Raw genomic sequence first — 22,583 nt, 5'->3', positions numbered from 1 at the left:
TAAACATTTAAATCTTGAACGTAATCCACATGATGGTATTGACTAAAGAAGCACATCCAAAGACCCAACTCACACATATACCATTTTTATTACAGGATGGCGGTATTTCAATATACAAGACAGACATATTTACAACCAAGTGGGTCGGGCTTATGTACATGGAAAAAAGAGGTATAGCATACAGTATTATTTCTAATGTATAAATTATCAATAAATACTGGAACGGAAGAGACCGCTTCCCAGGGGTTCTCGACAATCAAAGAAGAAAGGGACAACCCCAAATGTTGCGAGGAGGGAAATTATATGACCATACAGACCATAATGAAAACAATTGCATCACTGCACAGCCAGACATAAAACAGAACCTGGACATCCACACGGGACTGAGTGGGAGAGAACATGACTAGGCCAAAGAGTGTCTCCTGACCCAGGGACTTGACCAGGAAGAACACTGGGCCATACTTATTATACCCTAGATATTACCGAATCCCAAATAAACCCTTAATCCCTACCTCCTATTTGTTTGTGCAGACCTAAGAGGATAGGTATAAGCAATTGGCGACAATTACACCTGGCCTGGCAAAACTGAGCTGCCACCATATTGTTTATTGACCGATCCAATCCTGTCATATCTACACAAATGCCCACAGGGGTAGGGACGAGTAGTTGATTTGAGTTTCAGGATATAACATGGTCAGGAAAGGCCTTAAACATTACCGGACAGTTTCTTGGACCCAGATTGAGCCCACTCTAGGACTCACATTGAGTGTGCATGTTTAATCCAGAAATAGGCTTAACCTGGGTCCGGGAAACTACTTTAACCGAGGTGAATCATCTTAAGGCAGTGTTCGAAAAAGAATCTTATTGACATGCTCCACACACCAAGAGATCTGCCTGATATGTGACAGTTTGTAGATTATTTAAGGCATGGTCAAGTTTGGCTTTTCCCTACAATACATAAGTGTTGTGTTCAGTAGGAGGGAAACCTTTTGAAAATGGGGAGACTACCTGAATCTCTGATGTGCAATAATAAACACGAACATCGGGGACCCATCACTCTCTAAAATGACATTTGGTGACAAAGCAGGGTCGTCGCTTTCGTCTAATTTACCAGCCCCGCATTCAACCTAGGTAGTTAGAATTGTAATTGTTATTCATATAAAAAGGACAGGGACGATGAGAGATGGAGGAGAAAGAGAAATTACACATGCACCTGGGAAAAGGCTGAAGGTTGTTGGAGTGATTGGTTGATTGTCGCTGCTTATCCTTGTAGTTCAGACCTCTTCCAGTCTATCTGTTTTTCTTTTGGGGACATATTACCTGGCATCCCACGTCATTTTCAGAAACATTCTGGTTCAAACACATTCAAACTCAACATATCCAGTACAACGCATAAGAAATAAATAGATGCATATTTCAATACAAAAACTCAGCCTCTTCCATAAGTCTTTTCCATGATCCAGTCAGTGGAAACTATGGAAATATAACCTATGGTGCCCACTCTTTATGTTCAAAAGACACCTCCTAGAATCATGCAGTGCATTACCTCTTGACCTATGAAGCTCTGGTCAAAAATAGTGTCCTATATGAGGAATAGGGTCATTTGAGATGCAGCCTTGCTAGTTTCTGAATCTTCCTTGACTTGGCAAACAAGCTTCTGAAATGTATCAACTGTTTAAAAAGGTCAATTGGTCAAACGTTAATTGGTGGAGTCTGGCGCTGGTTTGTTGATAAGGCATTCTGGGTAGTTCTGTCAGCAGACTTTGTTCCTGGTAGTCAGCCCGATTGGATTCTCTGCAATCTCTCCTGACCTTCCACTCTTAACTGACATCATTGAACACTCCTCCCCAGTGGCGATAGTGGTTTGGCCTCCTCCGTTTGCAGTTCAGTTGGTTGATCCCAGACATGGACGCTGCAGAGATGGGGTGTGAAGAAAGGCACTGTGGTAAATTTTATTGGTTGACTAAACTCATATCCATATTTGAGTGTATAGAGGTCCCGTTGGGTTCAAGCTGTTCAAGGCTCGGTAGGTGTGTGTACAGCATGGCTGGGTACAGTCAGTTTAGGTAGAGGGTCTGGTGCAGCACACACAGTTGTACAGGAGAGAGCCTAGGCTTCGCTGGCAGTGCTGCTGCGACTCAACTCTCTGATACCCTGGAGAATACGCTTCATGTGACCAACCTTCGTCACCCCCAAGTCCTGCAATGGATGGACACACACACACACAAATTAGATCAAACACCAGGACACACATGTGGACCCGTGTACCATGTAGGGTCCGAACTTTTTCCAGATGTCACCTGGCAGGGAAAACCAAGCTCTTTATAGACTACAAATAACTTAAATCAATGAACAGGGAGTTAAATTAAACACCCGTGGTAAAGCCCCATAGTAGTGAAACATAAGAAAGCTCTACCTGGCACCTGAAAGAATGGTTGCGTCCCAATAACATATCCTTTCACATGACGTGTGCACTCGTTCACAATGTTGGGAAGCTACTCTGAAAATATAGTTTACCAAGATACCAATTACTTCACACTGGAATAAGTTAAGCTACAATAAAGCTACCCTTAAGAAATAGTTTACTTAACTAAAGTAATTTTCAACAAGTAGTTCACTACATCCAAACTATACTGAAAAAAAATGTAAACGCAACATGCAAAAATTTCAAAGATTTTACTGAGTTACAGTTCAAAAGAGGAAATCAATCAATTGAAATAAATCAATTAAACAATCTATGGATTTCACATAACTGGGAATACAGTTCTGCATCTGTTGGTCAGATACCTTTAAAAAATAAAAAACTAGGGGGATCCCGAGTGGCGCAGCGGTCTAAGGCACTGCATCGCAGTGCTATAGGCTTCACTTCAGACCCATGTTCGATCTTGGGCAGTGTCCTTGTGGCGGGCAGATTAACCTCGGTCGTCAGGTGAACAGTGTTTCCTCCGACACAGATGGCCTCCAGGTTAAGCGGGCGGATGTTAAGAAGCACGGTTTGGCGGGTCATGTTTCGGGGGACGCAAGACAAGACCTTTGCCTCCCGAGCTGGTTGGGGAGTTGCAGCAATGAGACAAGATAGAAATTGGGGAGAAAAAGGGGGTATACAAATTTAATAAAAGTAGGGCCGTGGATCAGAAAACCAGTCACTGTCTGGTGTGACCACCATTTGCTTCATGCAGCGCGACACATCCACTTCGCATAGAGTTGATCAGGTTGTTGATTGTAGCCTGTGGAATGTTGTATCACTCCTCTTCAATGGCTGTGCAAAGTTTCTGGATATTGGCAGTAACTTAAACACGCTGTTGTACACGTCAATCCAGAGCATCCCAAACATACTCAATGGGTGACATGTCTGGTGAGTATGCAGGCCATGGAAGAACTGGAACATTTTCAGCTTCCAGGAATTGCGTAGATACCTTTTCAACATGCATTAACATGCTGAAACATGAGGTGATGGCGGCGGAGGAATGGCATGACAATGGGCCTCAGGAGCTCATCACGGTATCTCTGTGCATTGAAATTTCCATGAATAAAATGCAATTGTGTTCGTTGTCCGTAGCTTATGCCTGCCCAACCATAACCCCACCATGGGTCACTCTGTTCCCAACGTTGACATCAGCAAACAGTTCGCCCACAGGACGCCATACACATGGTCTGCGGTTGTGAGGCTGGTTGAACGTACACTGGAGGCTGCTTTATGGTAGTGAAATTATCACTCAATTATCTGGCAACAGCTCTGGCGGACATTCCTGCAGTCAGCATGCCAATTGCACGCTCCCTCAACTTGAGACATCTGTTGCAAAACGGCACATTTTAGAGTGGCCTTTTATTGTCCCAAGCACAAGGTACACCTGTGTAATGAGCATGCTGTTTAATCTGCTTCTTGAAATGCCACACCTGTCAAGTGGATGGATTATCCTGGCAAAAGAAAAATGCTCCCTAACAGGTATTTAAACAAATTTGTGCACAGAATTTGAGAGAAATACCATTTTGTGCGTAAGGAACATTCCTGGGATCTTTTATTTTAACTCAAGAAACATGGGACCGACACTTTACATGTTGCATTTTTATTTTTGTTCAGTATGCTTTATCAAAAATTATCATATCTAAATCTGAAATGTCATAAATTACAAAGTACACTCTGGAGTCAGATGTTAACATAATGTGTAATTTTGCCTTTTAAACACAACTATGTTTCAAGTGAAAATTAGGCAGGTCTGATGCCGAAAAATAATTGAAATTTTGCCTACTTTACCTGTATTTTCTGTTCTTTTTGCAAAAAAGGAAGTGTGTAGTTTCAGTATTTAGCTACTCAGCAAAAACATAACTAACTACTGAAAACACTACAAATATTTGAATTTAGTTAAACTACCACCAAGCTACAGCAAAATGTAATTAAATTACTAGTTAAACTACATGTAGTTCTCTACTTCCCATCACTGCTCTTTCACTACTTTCCACAAACCTAAAAGCATTGGATTGGTGGAGGCATGGGCTAGTGGGAGTTTCTTATGCCACTAATTTCCTTTCAAATCAGTGAAGGGAAGTAAACAAGTGCACACTTTGGGAAGAAGGATAGATATTTGGGACAGCCTGTATGTGTGTAGTACCTTGAGATCCCTCCTCTCCAGGTGCAGCAGCTCGGCGCCGCGCACGTCGTGCCCAATAAAGATCTCCTTGTACTCGGTGAGACAGATGAGCTCCAGCCAGGCGGCTACCTCCTCTGTGCCCCACTGGTGCACTGCAGAAATCAAGACCCCCTTCAGACCCCCAACCACACCACGGAAAGACACCACAGAGAGACGCCACAACCCTGCACATCCCTTAACCGCAGCTCTAGGATAAGATGAATCTACCATAAATCCTAACTTTGACCATTACAGTGATGATGGTGTGTGGAATGTTGTGGCGACCTCAAGAAAGAATTGAATGTGATTTTCAAAGAGTGTTGACCATGATTTGTCATTGTCCAAACATGATTTAATACAGTGTTCCAGAGTAATTCCTGTGAGAGAGAGAGAGTGCGAGAAAAAGAGAGGTAGATAGTACCTGGCAGTGTGAGAGTGGCACAGGCCTCCTTGTTCTTGTTGTTTTTGTCCTTCTTGAACTTGGGGACGAGACGGAACTTGGCACTACGGCTGCGCTTGGAGAAATCCGTCAGGTGTCCCTGCAGAAACACAGACAGGTTAGACAGCTAGAGAGACAGGTTAGAGAAAAAGACAGACAGCCATATAGCCAGACAGCCATACAGGCCAGACAGACAGACTGACCAGACCAGACAGGTTAGAGAGAAAGACAGCCAGACAGATTAGACATTGGGTGATACAGACTGTCCAGTACTATGGACCCACAGAGTTGAACAGTTTACTCTAGCCCAGCACTAACACACTGACCTGATTCAATTAATCAATCACCAAGATCTTGATTAAGTAGCCCATTTACACTTGTACCTGTAAACGGGTTGAAAATAGTAGATTTGGACACTGATAAGTGCCTAAATAGGAACACAGTGGCTATACAGTAACATGCTATACATGACGTCAGAGCTCGGTGTCTCTGCTTCACAGACCTGTATTGGTTTTGACTGACAGCCGTTCTGAACTTGAGCACCGTGCACAACAAGAAATAGCCTCCAAATGAAAGCCTAACACTGTAAGATCGTATTTTATAATTTAGGTAGTCAAGTTGGCAATAGAACAAGCTTTCAAATTATGCCCACTTTACCAGATTGCGATTTATAATGGACCGTTTTTGGATTGTGGAAACAACAACAGTAATTGTGTAGGCGGTGATGCAGCGATATGTTCCAAAGAAAACAACTACAAATGCACATAAAATCAACAGTGTCTTTTGTTTTGGATTCAGTCCTTTGTCAGGTGAACTGTTGTGTTCTCTTTAGTCTAATACTTTCCCCATAATCTCCAAACGGTTCCCTTTTAATTGTTACCATGGTTATAGATGCTTTCCATATTTCCACTTCTCTAAGAAATATTTCAATGTAGCCCTATCCATTTAGGCCAATTCCCACAAATGTAATGGGTTAAATCAGGTGTGGTATTACTGGACTGGGACTAAGATAGAAAAGCACTGAGCTAAGCGGCTGGTGTGTATAGCGTGTGTGTGAGTGATTGTGTGTTTGTGGTCGCATCTAGATCTACCTCATCATCCCCAGGTTCGATGAGCTGACACAGCCAGGGTATGTCTGGGAGTCTGCGTAGCTGCTGGGCCACAGTTCCCAGGGCTCCAGTTAACTGCTCCTTCTGATGAGGATCCAACTGCTGAAAAGACATACCCATTTACAAAAACATAATAACCCCCCCACACACAGACACATGCAGCTGCACCTACACACAAACAGACAGGCAGACAACAGCTTTGAGACTTACCAGACACATCTTGCCTGCCAGTAGCAGCTCTGTCTCACTGTGAAGGGCCTTGACGTTACTGACCATCTGAACCACAACACTGCAGTTCAGACCCTGCGTAGAACAGAGACGAACACAAACACATTACAAACCACAGAAGCAGGGGTACAATGTGCATTAAATGTATTAAATGTGTGTGACTGTGTATATATTCACCTTCCGGAGACACCTGAAACCCCACCTCTTTAAGGAATACCTAGGATAGGATAAGTAATCCTTCTCACCCCCCCCCCTTTAAGATTTAGATGCACTATTGTAAAGTGACTGTTCTACTGGATGTCATAAGGTGAATGCACCAATTTGTAAGTCGCTCTGGATAAGAGCGTCTGCTAAATGACTTAAATGTAATGTAAATGTGATTGATTGTCATACATGTACACCATTTAGTGTCAGCCCATATGGGCTTAATCCCTAGACACAAATCATCAAATCACAAAACATAATGACATTTGACAATTTAATATATACAGTGCATTCAGAAAGTATTCAGACCCCTTCACTTTTTCCACATTTTGTTATGTAACAGCCTTATTCTAAAATGTATTGATGGAATTGGCTAAACTTTGATCACTGAGATAGTAAATTAATGATAGGAAATGAAAGAGAATGGGTTTTATGTCAGAAGTTAATGGTTCTCTAAAGAAAGACAGATGGTTTTGGAATGTGTTGGGGGGATGAGAGCAACGTAGGAAACAGGGGAGACAAATGGGCATTTGTAGATTAGACGAAGGAGGAGTTGAGGTCAGGAGGTGTGGACAGATTCTCTTAAGCACGTTTGATCCATAAAAAAACAGCTTAGAAAAACGCAACGTCACTACAAAATATTTCAAAAGTTGCCTATAAACTTTGCCAAAATATTTCAAACTACTTTTGTAATACAACGTTAGGTATTTTTAAACTTTAATAATCGATCAAATTGTAGATGGGGCAATCTGTATTCAATACATGAACGAAAAGAAAATAGCTCTGCTCTTCACGTCTTGAGCAACTCACAAAAGTGTCCCCCGTTCCGAGTTGGCCTACTTCCTGATAAAACAAAGGAATAATCTCAGCAATATTCAAAGACTGGCGACATCGTGTGGAAGCGGTAGGAACTGAAAATAGATTGATATTAAATATCCAATGGCAAAAGACAAAATAGGGAAGAGAGATGGGGGGAAAAAAAATCTGAACAGTTAGTCCTCTGGGCTTTGCCTGCTACATAAGTTCTGTTATACTCACAGACATGATTCAAACAGTTTTAGAAATGTCAGAGTGTTTTCTATCCACATCTATGAATAATATGCATATCTTATATTCTTGGCATGAGTAACAGGAAGTTGAAATTGGGCACGCTATTTATTCAAAAGTAAAAATTCCGCCCCCTAGCGTTAAAAGGTTAAACCTCTTGAGGATAGGGAGACGCTAGCGTCTCAACTGGCCAATTTCCAGGGGAAATGGAGAGCGCCAGATTCAAATAAATTGCTATAAAATTCAAACTTTCATTAAATCACACATGTAAGATACTCAATTAAAGCTACACTCGTTGTGAATCCAGCCAACATGTCAGATTTTAAAAATGCTTTTCAGCGAAAGCATAAGACACTATTATCTGTTAGCATGCACCCATCTGCACCAGTAGTAAACAAAAGAGCTAGCGCAGCAGGCGCTACACAAAACGCTGAAATAAAATATAAAATATGCATTACCTTTGACGAGCTTCTTTTGTTGGCACTCCAATATGTCCCATAAACATCACAATTGGTCCTTTTGTACGATTAATTCCGTCCATATATATAGAAAATGTCCATTTATTAATGACAACCAACCCAATCAACAAAACAAACCAAAACCAGGTTGGCCAATAGGTATCAACGTTGGAACCAAACCATCCCCTAGTAAGAGGACGGGTGTGGCGAGTGGGGAAAGGTTTACTGATATGGATGTTGACTTGTTAAAATCCATCAATGAAAGGCTTGACAAACTTGATGTCTTGGATATATTACGAGAGGACATCAATGCATTATGTGCTAGTCTAGAACTCAGCCAACGTCAGATTGATGATCTAAGGAAAGAGAACACGGTGCTGAAAGGTACTGTGGACTCTATTCATAGCAAGGTGGAGTGAGTGCAAAGGGAGAACAAACAACTTAAAGAAACCTTGCTTGATGTACAGTGTCGATCAATGCGGGACAATCTCATATTTTCAGGGATACCGGAGAATGACAACAGCAGAGGCTGTGAGGACACAGTCCGAGACTTTATGTCAACTCAACTAAAACTGCCCACTGATGTTGTGCGTAATGTCACTTTCTCCAGAGTCCATAGAATAGGTAAGGCCTCTGGAAATAGGCCACGGGCTATTATCACATGTTTTGAGCAAAAGGAAATGATGAAGAACATGGGCAGAGAACTCAGAAACACAGATTTTGGAATGAATGATCACTTCCCCACTGAGATCAATGAATGATGAAAAAAACTATATCCCATCACGAAGGAAAAGCGTTGCCTGAATCAACGAGTCTCCATGGTGATGGATAAAGTTTATATCAACGGTCAATTGTATCAGGAGTCTAGAGTAACTCCCTGGGTATTTGAATTTAATGTTCAAATTTGAGTTTGTGTGTTGTAATGTAGTGTATCATGACAACTTCAACTATAATGAATACATGCTCTATTGATCTTCACTTGACAAGGAAAGGGTTGCATATAGCTCAGGTTAATGTATGTAGCCTTCCTAACAAAATACCTGAGGTTTTTAACTTAGTCAACGTAAATAACATTTACATTTTGGCTTTGACCGAAACGCATTTAGATGCTTCTGTAAATGATGGGCAAATTAACATTCATGGATATAGTCTACTGAGAAGGGACAGGAATAGGAATGGTGGGGGTGTAGCACTGTACATTCAGAATCATATACCTTTTAAGAGGAGGGATGACCTTAATGTATGTCAAGTAGAGGCACTATGGGCTCAAGTACATCTGCCTCTCCAGGCAGCCATATATTGGTAGGGCGTGTGTATAGACCTCCTAGCTCTAAGGTGTCATATTTTGATGACTTATGTACTGGGTTTGACCAGGCCACAGATAGCAGATATGTATTTATCTTGGGTGATTTTAATATAGATTGTAAGGATCACAATAATTCAAATATAACAAAATTGATGAGATATGCCAAGAACTGTGGTTTGAAACAAATGGTTAATGATACTACTAGATCATCAATTAAGTTGGGTCATCGTTCAGACACATGCATTGATCTGATCTTCTGTAATAAGTGGGCTGGACAGACCATAATATTGTGACCATAACCATGAACATCAAGGTTCCAAAGAAACACCCTAGGATTGTGGTCAAGAGAAATTTTAAAACATTTAATCATGAGCCATTTCTAAATAATTTGGCTGCTGTACCCTGGGAGCTGATTTATCTAGAGGATGATTAAATCACACTACAGAACGTTTTACTGATTTGCTCACTGAGGTAATGGATCATCATGCCCCCATAAGAAAGAGTACAGTTGGTGCTCGTCCATCTCCATGGATTGATGATGAACTGGGTGAAGCTTTTTCTCAAAGAAATATGGCAGCCAAGTCAAAATCAGAAATGAAATAACAGAATTATAGAACATTACGTAATTATGCAGTTAAATTGAATCGAAAGAAAAAAAAGTTATTTTACAACAATGCTTTTATTGATTCTAAAAATGATTCTAAAAAGGTTTGGAACACAGTTAAGGGCTTACTTGGTACATCTATCTCATCATGCCCATCTAGTATGGAGGTTGACGAGAGAAAAATAACAAAACCTGTTGATATTGCCAATCATTTTGCAGATTTTATTTTACAAAGAAAATTAATTTACATTCTTCCAAACAAGCCGTTGTCCAATGGATTGATGATCTGCTCTTTTAGTCTGTAAACTGTGTCAGTGGAGGTGTTAAACATATTGAAGTCATTACTTGATTGTAAATCTACAGATTACAGTCTTACGGACAATTTTTTGCTTCGCTGTGCTGGTCCCCAGGATTGCAGTTCCACTGAGATACATAATTAATTGGTCACTGGAAAAGGGGATGTTTGCAAATGTATGGAAGCATGCGAAACTGTGTCCTATTCCGAAAGACTGCAAAGAACCCATTACTCCTGCCAATAGTCGACCAATTAGTCTACTCCCTACACTCAGTAAGATATTGGAGGGTATTGTGAGTAGACAAATATGAGAGTACATGGAAATGAATGATCTGATTACAGCCAATCAACATGCTTATCGCAAAAACCATTCCACGACCACTGCATTGGTTGACATGACTGACCAGTGGTTTAATGCTATGGATAACGGCACGTTTGTGGGTGTACTATTTTTAGATTTCAGTGCAGCATTTGATTTAGTGGATCATTAAATAATTTTGACAAAATTAATGCATTGTGGTTTTAAGGAGGTTTTAAGGAGGTAGCATTGAATTGGGTACAGTCATATCTAAACAGTCCACCTATATCAATGGTTAATTTTCTTCCCCTCGTGTTAAACTATGGAATAACGCAGGGCAGGTGCCTTTGGCCACTTCTTTATTTAATATATACCAACAACCTTCCCTATGCCTTAGCTGAAACTCAAGCTGCTATATTTGCAGATGATAGTACAATTTATGCAGCAAGACAATCGGTTCAACAGGTACAGTAAGCTTTACAAGGAGATTTGGAGAATATCAATGAGTGAGTTTGCCAGAACAAACTTGTTTTAAACACCAAGAAAACCAGAGTTATGTTGGTCTGTTCTACTAGGAAAAGGCCAAAACAGGATGGAATACAATTAAGTATGGGAGGAGTACAAATTGAAGAAGTGGCAGAAACCAAACTATTGGGAGTGCAGTTAGACAACTGCTTATAATCATCTCAAATAACTAATCTATATAAAACAAATGTTTTATTTAAAACAGGAAAAATTATTAAGCAAATAACACAAGCATTAATTGAGAGTCAGGTGAACTACTGTTCTGTGGTCTGGGAAAATGCATCATCAAGTGAACGGCAAAGTTCTATTCACAACGGTATTCAGTTGGTAAGAGACAGACATTCTGTAAATACTAGGAATTGATTGTTCACCATTTATGCATTATTCAGACAGAAAAGAGAAATAGGCAAAATAACATTTCGATTTAGAGCAATAAAGAAATTGAATAAATTAACTGAGCAAACCTTTCAATATATAAATGTAAACATTTTTTTTAAATTATTTAAATATAATACATAGAAATGTTGTGGGACTATAGTAGATGAAGAATCAATATTGTTTTAGATTGAGTATTTATTGGGTCATTATGTTAGTATATTATGTATGTTTGTAATAGTGTGTTATATGTGAAAATGTGTTATAAATTGTATTTTAATGTTTAAGGACTCTTGGAAGATTAGTCCAAATGGGGACTAAAAGAGATCAAAATCAAATCAAATCCAGGACCTATATACTAGGCGGCGTCAGAGGAAAGCCCCAGCAAATTGTCAAAGACCCCAGTCACCCAAGTTATAGACTGTTTTCTTTGCTACCGCACAGCAAGCGGTACAGGAGCACCAAGTCTAGGACCAGAAGGCTACTTAAGAGAATGCCAAGAGTGTGCAAATCTGTCATCAAGGCAAAGGGTGGCTACTTTGACGAATCTAAAACATAGTTTTATTTGTTTAACACTTGTTTGGTTAATATGTGTTAATTCGTAGTTTTGATATCTTCACTATTATTCTACAACGTATAAAATAGTCCAAATAAAGAAAAACCCTAAGTAGGGTTAAATGAGTAGGTGTATCCAAATGTTTGACTGGTACTGTAAATATACTTGAAAATATATTGCATAACCCAAAAATTGTTGTCTAGCAATGATCAACAACCAATTTGACAGAGCTTGAAGAATAAAAAATAAAAAATTGGCAAATGTTGTACAATCCAGGTGTGGAAAGCTCTTCAAGACTTACCCAGAATACCTCAAAGCTGTCATCGCTACTAAAAGTGATTATATTCACTCAGGAGTGTGAATACTTTTGTAAATGTCATATTTCTGTATTTCCCTTTCAATACATTTGCAAAAATGTCAAAAAACATGTTTTCACTTCGTCATTTACGGAGCATTGTGTATGGATGGGTGAGAATTGTTTTTACCTAATATGAATTCAGGCTGTAAACAACATAATATGAATACTTTCTGAAGGCACCGTATGAGCCAAAAAAGATCTCCCGCATTTGGCACATGTATGTTGGGCACCCCTGTATTACTAGAAATTGGTTGACTGGTGTAAAAGGTAGAACAGGAACTCCACGTACCCCTGTGCTCTTGGAATTGGCGTAGACCACGTCCATGGCCTTTGAGCTTGCGTTGACGGCATGGGCCAGCTCCTGCTCCATACTGTGGTGGGACTGAGCGATTTCTCGGATACTGGGAACACACACAGTTCGTCACGACATCGAACATCTAATGTTACTGTGAAACTACACTGCAAGCATATCACAAGCGTTCTGTAAGTGATGTTTTTGGCATACTATCTGTATAGTTTGGCCGTTAGGTAAACCTTTGAGGGAATTGTATATCATGGTCTAGGACAATTTTCAATCTAAATGGAATTCAACCATACCCTGCTTTAATCCAATGTTATTATTCATTATTAATGTTCTCTTACCTGTGGATGAGGGCGCCGGCCGCCTGTCCAAACAGGTTGATCTGGGAGGCTTCTTCCTCGGATACGATCTCCGGCTGCAATGCATACTGGGGCAGCGGCCGGGGGAACTCGCACCTCTGCTTGTCTTCCCACGACTTCAGCGTGCTCTCGAAGGCCTGAGACAAGCAGGCAACAGGATGAATAGAATAGGATACAATAGCTGTATTCTTCCCAGAGGGAACTATAGTTGTTAGATGCGATACGTCAATAAAAAATATGACCGCAATATAACAGCAACATTCACACAAGACATACAAATACTATACAAACAAATCATGTCAAATCTTTGAACCTTGACAGGTTCAACGAATTGTGTGAGGGGTAGGAATGGGTGGATTTCTCCATTCCCTTCTCCAGCCGTTGTATTGGGCAGTTCAATGGTGAGAAATGCCTCAGTCTCTGGAGCAAACACGTTGTGCTATCCAGGAGCATGTGTACAGGACATCAATAAGCTGCTCCCAAACATTATAAACCAGCATCAGGAAATTAAGTATATGATAGTTCATGTGAGATTCAATGACATTATGAAGGGCAGCTCAGAACAGCTGAAGATGGATTTTAAAGAACTGATTGGGTCACTGCTTGACAAAAAGAATCGCCCCATAATATCTGTCCCTCTGCCCTCCCTAAATCGTGGCATTGAACATTTCAGCAAACTTTTAGCCCTCCATCACTGGCTACTAGACAATTGCGGCTCTGTGGGTGTAATATTTATTGACAATTTTGATACCTTCTAGAAACAAAACTCATTTTATAAGGATGATGGGATCCACCCAAATCATTTGGGTTCCTGGACAATGACCCAAGCCCAATTCAGTTAATTCCTATCATTATGTCGCTGAGTTGTCATAATGCTTCAGCAAATATACATTATCCCAGGGGCGTTGGAAGACACAATATAAGTAACCTAACTTAAATCCCTGTAACTACCCTGATGCTTCTGCTGATCCCACAGCTACATTGGTTCCTCCTTTAAAAGTTGTGTCATACTGCGGCACACCTTGTGGGCTGCTGCAGCATTCTGTGGCACGTTATTTATTTGTCAGCCATTTTTTCTGTTAACTTCATTGGGATAGCGGGCAGCATTGGGAAGTTTGGATGAAAAGCGTGCCCAGAGTAAATAGCCTGTTACTCAGGCCCAGAAGCTAGGATATGCATATAATTGGATAGAAAACACTCTACAGTTTCCAAAACTGTTACAATAATGTCTGTGAGTATGACATAACTCATATGGCAGGCGAAAACCTGAGAAAAATCCAACCAGGAAGCGGGAAATCTGAGGTTTGTAGTTTTTTAATATGATTGCCTATCCAATATCCTGTGTCTGTGGGGTCAGATTGCACTTCCTAAGGCTTCCAGTAGATGTCAACAGTCTTTAGAAGTTGTTTCAGGCTTGTATTGTGAAAGGGGATCGAATAAAAGCTGTTTCAACAAGTGGTCAAGCTGAAAGACATTAGTTTACTCTCGCGCAAGGCCGTGAGCGCGACGTTCGTTCTCTTTCCTTTCTAATGACGGAATTGTCCGGTTGGAATATTATTGAAGATTTATGATAAAAACATCCTAAAAATTGATTATATACATCGTTTGACATGTTTCTACGAATTTAATGGAACTTTTTTGACTTTTCGTCCAGACTTTGTGCCCGCGCTTTGTGCAATTGGATTACTGAACTAAATGTGCGAACAAAAAGGAGGTATTTGGACATAAAGATGTTTCTGTGGACATTACGGATACTATTTCGAATTTTCTTTTGCGTTGTCGTGACCGCTCAAGCCTGTGGATTTCTGAACATAACACACCAAACAAACTGAGGTATTTTGGATATAAAAATCATCTTTATGGAACAAAAGGAACATTTATTGTGTAACTGGGAGTCTCGTAAGTGAAAACATCCGAAGATCATCAAAGGTAAGCGATTAATTTTATTGCTGATTTTCGTGACCAAGCTACTTTGATGTTAGGTGTTCATAATGTTTTGTCTAGTGATCGATAAACTTACACAAACGCTTGGATTGCTTTCGCTGTAAAGCATATTTTCAAAATCTGAAACGACAAGTGGATTAACAAAATGCTAAGCTGTCTTTTGCTATATTGCACTTGTGATTTCATGAATATAAATATTTTTAGTAATATTATTTGAATGTGGCGCTATGCAATTCAGCAGTTGTTGATGACAATTATCTCGCTAACGGGATAGGTAGCGTCAAGAAGTTAACTAACATATTCCTCTCAAGTGTACATTTTTAGCTTGACTCGCTATGATGTTATAGTTACTTAAATTTGCTTCCACCATAATGTTTTGTCAGCCATCTTTGCTGAAGAAAGTCACCAGGGACGGGTGGCTTGCGTCAAATTCGTCATTGGAACCACCCGATATGACTGGTCATATAGAAACCTTGGGACCCAAATGCATAATGAGTGCTCTAACTCCCCCTTGCGGTGGCCGTGACTCCGGGTACCTCTAAGTCCTGCGGTGTAAGCTCGCAACTTTTAAAGGAGGAACCACTGTACTTTATGCAGTATTCATGTGCCTATGAAGCAGAGTTATACTGTTAGCACTGTGGCGGTGTGCCTTAGTAGGAAGTCCACTTTGTGCAGCTCACCCTGTACTAACATAAATAGCATGAGTAGAGCTGTTACGGTGACCGTATTAGCGCTACACCGGCGATCACTAGTCATGACGGCAGTCAAATTCCACGTGCCCATGTAGTCACAATAATTAGGCTTCTCCAAGCTCTGATACTGCTGATGGTCATTAGTAGTCTATAAAACTTGCTAACTGCCTGGTACTCAGCACTCTACGGTCCCTCTAATCCCTCTAACATTTAAAATGTGTGACCCCATAGATGTGTTCTCACTCGGTCTCTGGTGAGAGTCTGCGTTCGGTTCTTGTGGATAATCTTGATGTACCCCGGGGGCTGGACCCAGGCCTCTCCGTCCACCTGCACCGGCACGCCCTCATCCCCAAGGATGGTGATCTTCACTGTACGACACTGCAATAGGAGAGCAAATGGGGAGAAATATTCAACCAGACGCTATGAAACCAAGAAAATTGTATAAAAAATCTGAAGGATGATCAATGGAAACAGGATGCACCTAAGCTCAATTTCGAGTCTCATAGCAAAGGGTCTGAATATGAATATAAATACATTTGCAAAATTTTCTAAAACCTGTTTTCCCTTTGTCATTATAGGGCATTGTACGTAGATTAAAAAGGAAAATCTATTTTAGAATAAGGCTGTAACGTAACAAAATGTGGAAAAAGTCAAGGGGTCCGAATACTTTCCGAATGCACGGTACATTAGAATAACACAAAGGACTGCACACTGTATATGCTTCCATTTAAAAAAGGGATAGTTCACCCAAATTACAAAATTACTAATTGGTTTCCTTACCCTGTAAGCAGTCTATGGACAAGGTATGACAGCAATCCATGATTTGCCTTTGTTTACCTGGCCACTGTTTCCAAATGCAAACTTTTTACAATTTGTGGTCCAAATCCAATGCAAGCCAATGGATACTGTGGATTGCTGTCATACCTTGTACATAGACTGCCTACAGGGAAAGGTAACCAAAATGTTATTTCCTGATTTTGGTGAACTATCCCTTAAATGAAAATATTGAAAATGTTTTCAATTACTTTGGTGCATTTTACAGATGTAAGTGGTATATTTTCAAAAAGTACAAAAGTGATGACACTTGTATTTTGTTCAGTACCTTTGATTGTGCATTCATTGGAGCTGAACACTTCTTTCTCCCCTGAGTCATTCATGCAACGTTTATGTTTTCCATGAAATACCATGAGAACATTTTGTTTAATTCAATAGCAAAAAATGCAAGGTACATTTTCTAAACAATGCTTTTTTCAGTGTTTGAAAAGGAATAGTAGATGGTAAATATAATTTTCCATACAGTATTAGGCTATACAATTTTTCTTGACATTATCTTTTTGTTTTGCAAACCACATTTTTTATGCTTTGTTTTCAATGTCAGGTTGAGAGCGTGTTGAGAATTATTTCAGTTTTACAGTTGAATTATTCTTACTGAATACAGAACATACAAATTGACAAATCATAAAAAAAGAGGTATTGTATTGCAGTAGCACGGTGTGTGTATGCCATTTGTGCCCCATGTAACAATGTATAACATCTAATATTCTATGTGACTTTTCAACTGAGATAATGAGTGGAGTATATTGTTAAATATAACCCAGGTATTTCAGCAGAGCATTGTACACTACACAATCATTCGAAATGGTAGCAGATACAGTGCCTTGCGAAAGTATTCGCCCCCCTTGAACTTTGCGACCTTTTGCCACATTTCAGGCTTCAAACATAAAGATATAAAACTGTATTTTTTTGTGAAGAATCAACAACAAGTGGGACACAATCATGAAGTGGAACGACATTTATTGGATATTTCAAACTTTTTTAACAAATCAAAAACGGAAAAATTGGGTGTGCAAAATTATTCAGCCCCTTTACTTTCAGTGCAGCAAACTCTCTCCAGAAGTTCAGTGAGGATCTCTGAATGATCCAATGTTGACCTAAATGACTAATGATGATAAATACAATCCACCTGTGTGTAATCAAGTCTCCGTATAAATGCACCTGCACTGTGATAGTCTCAGAGCACCATGAAGAACAAGGAACACACCAGGCAGGTCCGAGATACTGTTGTGAAGAAGTTTAAAGCCGGATTTGGATACAAAAAGATTTCCCAAGCTTTAAACATCCCAAGGAGCACTGTGCAAGCGATGATATTGAAATGGAAGGAGTATCAGACCACTGCAAATCTACCAAGACCTGGCCGTCCCTCTAAACTTTCAGCTCATACAAGGAGAAGACTGATCAGAGATGCAGCCAAGAGGCCCATGATCCCTCTGGATGAACTGCAGAGATCTACAGCTGAGGTGGGAGACTCTCTCCATAGGACAACAATCAGTCGTATATTGCACAAATCTGGCCTTTATGGAAGAGTGGCAAGAAGAAAGCCATTTCTTAAAGATAGCCATGAAAAGTGTCGTTTAAAGTATGCCACAAGCCACCTGGGAGACACACCAAACATGTGGAAGAAGGTGCTCTGGTCAGATGAAACCAAAATTTTACTTTTTGGCAACAATGCAAAACGTTATGTTTGGCGTAAAAGCCACACAGCTCATCACCCTGAACACACCATCCCCACTGTCAAACATGGTGGTGGCAGCATCATGGTTTGGGCCTGCTCTTCTTCAGCAGGGACAGGGAAGATGGTTAAAATTGATGGGAAGATGGATGGAGCCAAATACAGGACCATTCTGGAAGAAAACCTGATGGAGTCTGCAAAAGACCTGAGACTGGGACGGAGATTTGTCTTCCAACGAGATAATGATCCAAAACATAAAGCAAAATCTACAATGGAATGGTTCAAAAAATAAACATATCCAGGTGTTAGAATGGCCAAGTCAAAGTCCAGACCTGAATCCAATCGAGAATCTGTGGAAAGAACTGAAAACTGCTGTTCACAAATGCTCTCCATCCAACCTCACTGAGCTCGAGCTGTTTTGCAAGGAGGAATGGGAAAAGATTTCAGTCTCTCGATGTGCAAAACTGATAGAGACATACCCCAAGCGACTTACAGCTGTAATCGCAGCAAAAGGTGGCGCTACAAAGTATTAACTTAAGGGGGCTGAATAATTTTGCACGCCCAATTTTTCAGTTTTTGATTTGTTAAAAAAGTTTGAAATATCCAATAAATGTCGTTCCACTTCATGATTGTGTCCCACTTGTTGTTGATTCTTCATAAAAAATACAGTTTTATATGTTTGAAGCCTGAAATGTGGCAAAAGGTCGCAAAGTTCAAGGGGGCCGAATACTTTCGCAAGGCACTGTAGAACAAAGTGGAAAAAGTCACTATCAAAACACACTGGCTGATGGAGGATGATGTACTATTTACAGCCTCATGATTTGATTTGGTTTCACCTTCCAACATAAATGCATGCCAATTGACACATTTATGATGTAAGAATATAGAATTTTACAGTGTTCAGCAGTTATATAAAAGTGATAAATCGCTCGAAGCCGGTGTTTGGAGGATATATTGGCAAGGTGACAGCAATATTTATACAAAGTTGGAAGTTTACATACACCTTCGCCAAATACATTTAAACTCAATTCCTGACATTTAATCCTAGTAAAAATTCCATATTTTAGGTCAGTTAGGATCACCACTTTACTTTTAAGAATGTGAAATGTCAGAATAATAGTAGGGAATTTCAGCTTTTATTTCTTTCATCACATTCCCAGTGGGTCAGAAGTTTACATACACTCAATTAGTATTTCGTGGCATTGCCTTTAAATTGTGTAACTTGGGTCAGACGTTTCGCGTAACCTTCCACAAATTTCCCACGATAAGTTGGGTGAATTTTGGCCCATTCCTCCTGACAGAGCTGGTGTAACGGAGTCAGGTTTGTAGGCGTCCTTGCTCGCACACGCTTTTTTCAGTTCTGCCCACAAATTTTGTATAGGATTATAAATGTATTCATAAATGTATTCACTTGTGCAATTTTCACAAGTATGTGGTACAGTTTCACAACTCTAAGCAAAAAAATCTAAACAGATTGTCACGACTTCTTCCGAAGTCGTTGCCTCTCCTTGTTCGGGCGGTGCTCGGCGGTCGGCGTCACCGGTCTTCTAGCCATCATCGATCCATTTTTCATTTTCCATTGGTTTTGTCTTGTCTTCCCACACACCTGTTTTCAATCCCATCCATTACCTGTTGTGTATTCAACCCTCTGTTTCCCCTCATGTCGTTGTCAGAGATTGTTTATTGTCAGTGTATTGTTTATTTGTATAGGTGCGCGAAGGGGCTTCGTACCCATATTTGTTTATATTCATTTTTCTTATTAGTGTTATGGAGCATGTTACTTGGACATTTATTAAAAGACTCAATTTTACACTCCGTTTGACTCTCCTGCGCCTGACTTCCCTGCCACCTATACACACGTCTCTGACACAGATCATCAAAATGTCTCGTTTCAAAACTCGCAGCACACTTAAGTACAACAAACAAATTCACAGTCACTTGTTCATGGCACCAAATCACTCTTTCAATTTGGATACATATTCAAATTGAAGTATCTGCTTTTCAAAATAGAATATTGACTTAACTTTTTTTATGATTTTATTGTAATTTGTTAAAAACTTCTTACGGCTAGGGGTTCCCAACATTCCACTGAAAAGGCAGCGCGGGATATTCCCAATTTTTTGTTGTTGAAATATTTAACTTTCACAGATTGACAAGTCCAATACAGCAAATGAAAGATAAAGATCTTGTTAATATACACATCATGTCCGATTTTTTAAATGTTTTACAGCGAAAACACAACATATACTTATGTTAGATCACCACCAAATCCAAAAAACACACATCCATTTTTCCCAGCCAAAGATAGTCACAAAAGCAGAATTAGAGATAAAATGAATCACTAACCTTTGATAATCTTCATCCGATGACACTCATACATTTATGTTTTGTTCGATAATATGTAGATTTATATCCACAAATCTCGGTTTACATTGACACCATATTCAGAAATGCCTCCAAAATATCCGGAGTAATTACAGAGAGCTACGCCAGATAACAGAAATACTCATCATAAACTTTGACAAAAGATACATGTTTTACATATAATTAAAGATACACTGGTTCTTAATGCAACCACCGTGTCAGATTTGTTTTAAATGTTACAAAAAAAGCATACCATGCAATAATCTAAAAAGGCGCTAAGAAGTAACAATATTTCTCCGCCATGGTGGAGTCAACAGAAATACGAAATAACATCATCAATATTCCCGTACCTTTGATCTTTCATCAGAATGCAGGGCAAGGAGTCCTAGTTCCACAATAAATCGTTGTTTTGTTCCATAATGTCCATTGCTAGTGTAATTAACTGCTTTTGCTAGCACGGTTAGTTCACATGTCCAAAAGCTGGCGCTGGTCCAGGCGAACTCGGACGAAAACTTCAAAAAGTTATATTCCAGGTCGAATAAACTGGTAAAACTAAGTAGAATCAATCTTCAGCATGTTATTTTCATAAATATATCCAATAACGTTCCAACCGGATCATTCGTTTTTGTCTACAGAGTCATGGAACGCAGGCGTTATCAACAGAAATGTGCGCAACCAGGCATTCTGACAGACCAGTGACTCATTCTCCTCCCATCCAGTCATACATCACACTAGAGGCTTCATTCCACGTTCTACTGACTGTTGACATCTAGTGGAAGGAAGTGCGAACAGATCCATATCTTGTTTGGATGTGGATAGGCGATGACTTGAAATTCGACCAGCCCTAGATTTTCCACTTCCGGTTTGGAAGTTTGCCTGCGTTTTGTTATACTCACAGACATAATTCAAACAGTTTTAGAAACTTCAGAGTGTTTTCTATCCAATAGTAATAATAATATGAATATATTAGCATCTAGGACAGAGTAGGATGCAGTTCACTATGGGCACGCAATTCATCCAAAGTGAAAATACAATTAACGATTGGTTCCTGAATTAAAAGTCGCATCATACTGTGATATAGCGTGCGGTATACAGTTGGCATGATGTTGGCCTGGGGGGGTAGGTTTATGACAGTCATAAATACCTCTTCCCCCCTTTTTCCTCTCTCTACCCTACTGAGGTTACATTTGCAAAACCCTTGGTTAACATAGAGATTCTGGGAACGTCAGAAGGTGGGGGGGAAATGAACTATATTCTGGTAATCCGACCAATGGAACATGGTACTTAATGAATATGCTGTCAGTTCGGTTGTCATCTGAGACATTCACATCAATGATCAGATGACATAAACTCTACAGTGGAAAGTCTACACACCAGAGTTATCGGATTCACATGGAATTGTTGTTCAATGTTTGAATATGAAATTATTTGTGATGGGATGAAATGTGATTTTAGCTTCTAAAATGTGAGATGTGGGTTTTCATAAGATAGGGCTGCTCAATCAGTGGCCCGCCCTTTAAAGGGACATGGGCTATAAAACACGCCCTTTTCTCCCTTCCTATATAAGCCCTTGACGACAATATAACTTTCTGTTCCGAGGATGTAGGACGACGGTCCTATGCCAGAATGGTTCAGATCATAACTACAGAACGAAGCCATCATCAGTGTGAGCTTTTGTTGAGAATGGTATGAACTTTGAACTCTTATTCACTGCAGAAGTGATACCTCCTAGACGTTGAGTAAACAACAGCAGATGCAAACGCAGGTTAGGAAGGAACAGACAGAGTTTCCCGTCTACCACACAACGCCGTTACTACAACGTATCCAATTGACAACCAGAGACATTCTTCAAAGGATTCGGTTTGGCAACACGGCCTTCCATCTGCCACCAACCTACCGAAGCTCAGCTCAGAGTAAATATTTATTGCATTTTCCTTTTCCAAATGGGCGTTAATTTCGAAGGCATCAGATACTGTATTTATGA

General features: G+C 40.0%; 1 protein-coding gene across 1 annotated transcript in view; it reads right to left on the bottom strand.

Moving 5' to 3' along the window:
- Positions 1 to 69: 69 nt before the first annotated feature.
- Positions 70 to 22,583, bottom strand: part of LOC123994821 (diacylglycerol kinase delta-like) — a 167,818-nt gene continuing 145,304 nt past the window's right edge. The window contains 8 exon segments of the mRNA XM_046297832.1: positions 70 to 2,199; positions 4,611 to 4,741; positions 5,050 to 5,167; positions 6,159 to 6,278; positions 6,387 to 6,479; positions 12,720 to 12,831; positions 13,073 to 13,227; positions 15,970 to 16,104. Of these exon segments, the coding sequence (XP_046153788.1) occupies positions 2,110 to 2,199; positions 4,611 to 4,741; positions 5,050 to 5,167; positions 6,159 to 6,278; positions 6,387 to 6,479; positions 12,720 to 12,831; positions 13,073 to 13,227; positions 15,970 to 16,104 (954 nt within the window). The 3' untranslated portion in view covers positions 70 to 2,109.

This window comes from Oncorhynchus gorbuscha, linkage group LG14 (genome assembly GCF_021184085.1).
Source record: "Oncorhynchus gorbuscha isolate QuinsamMale2020 ecotype Even-year linkage group LG14, OgorEven_v1.0, whole genome shotgun sequence".
Lineage (NCBI taxonomy): Eukaryota > Metazoa > Chordata > Actinopteri > Salmoniformes > Salmonidae > Oncorhynchus > Oncorhynchus gorbuscha.
Note: the sequence above shows the minus strand (reverse complement) of the source record. Positions and strands in the feature narration are given on the sequence as shown.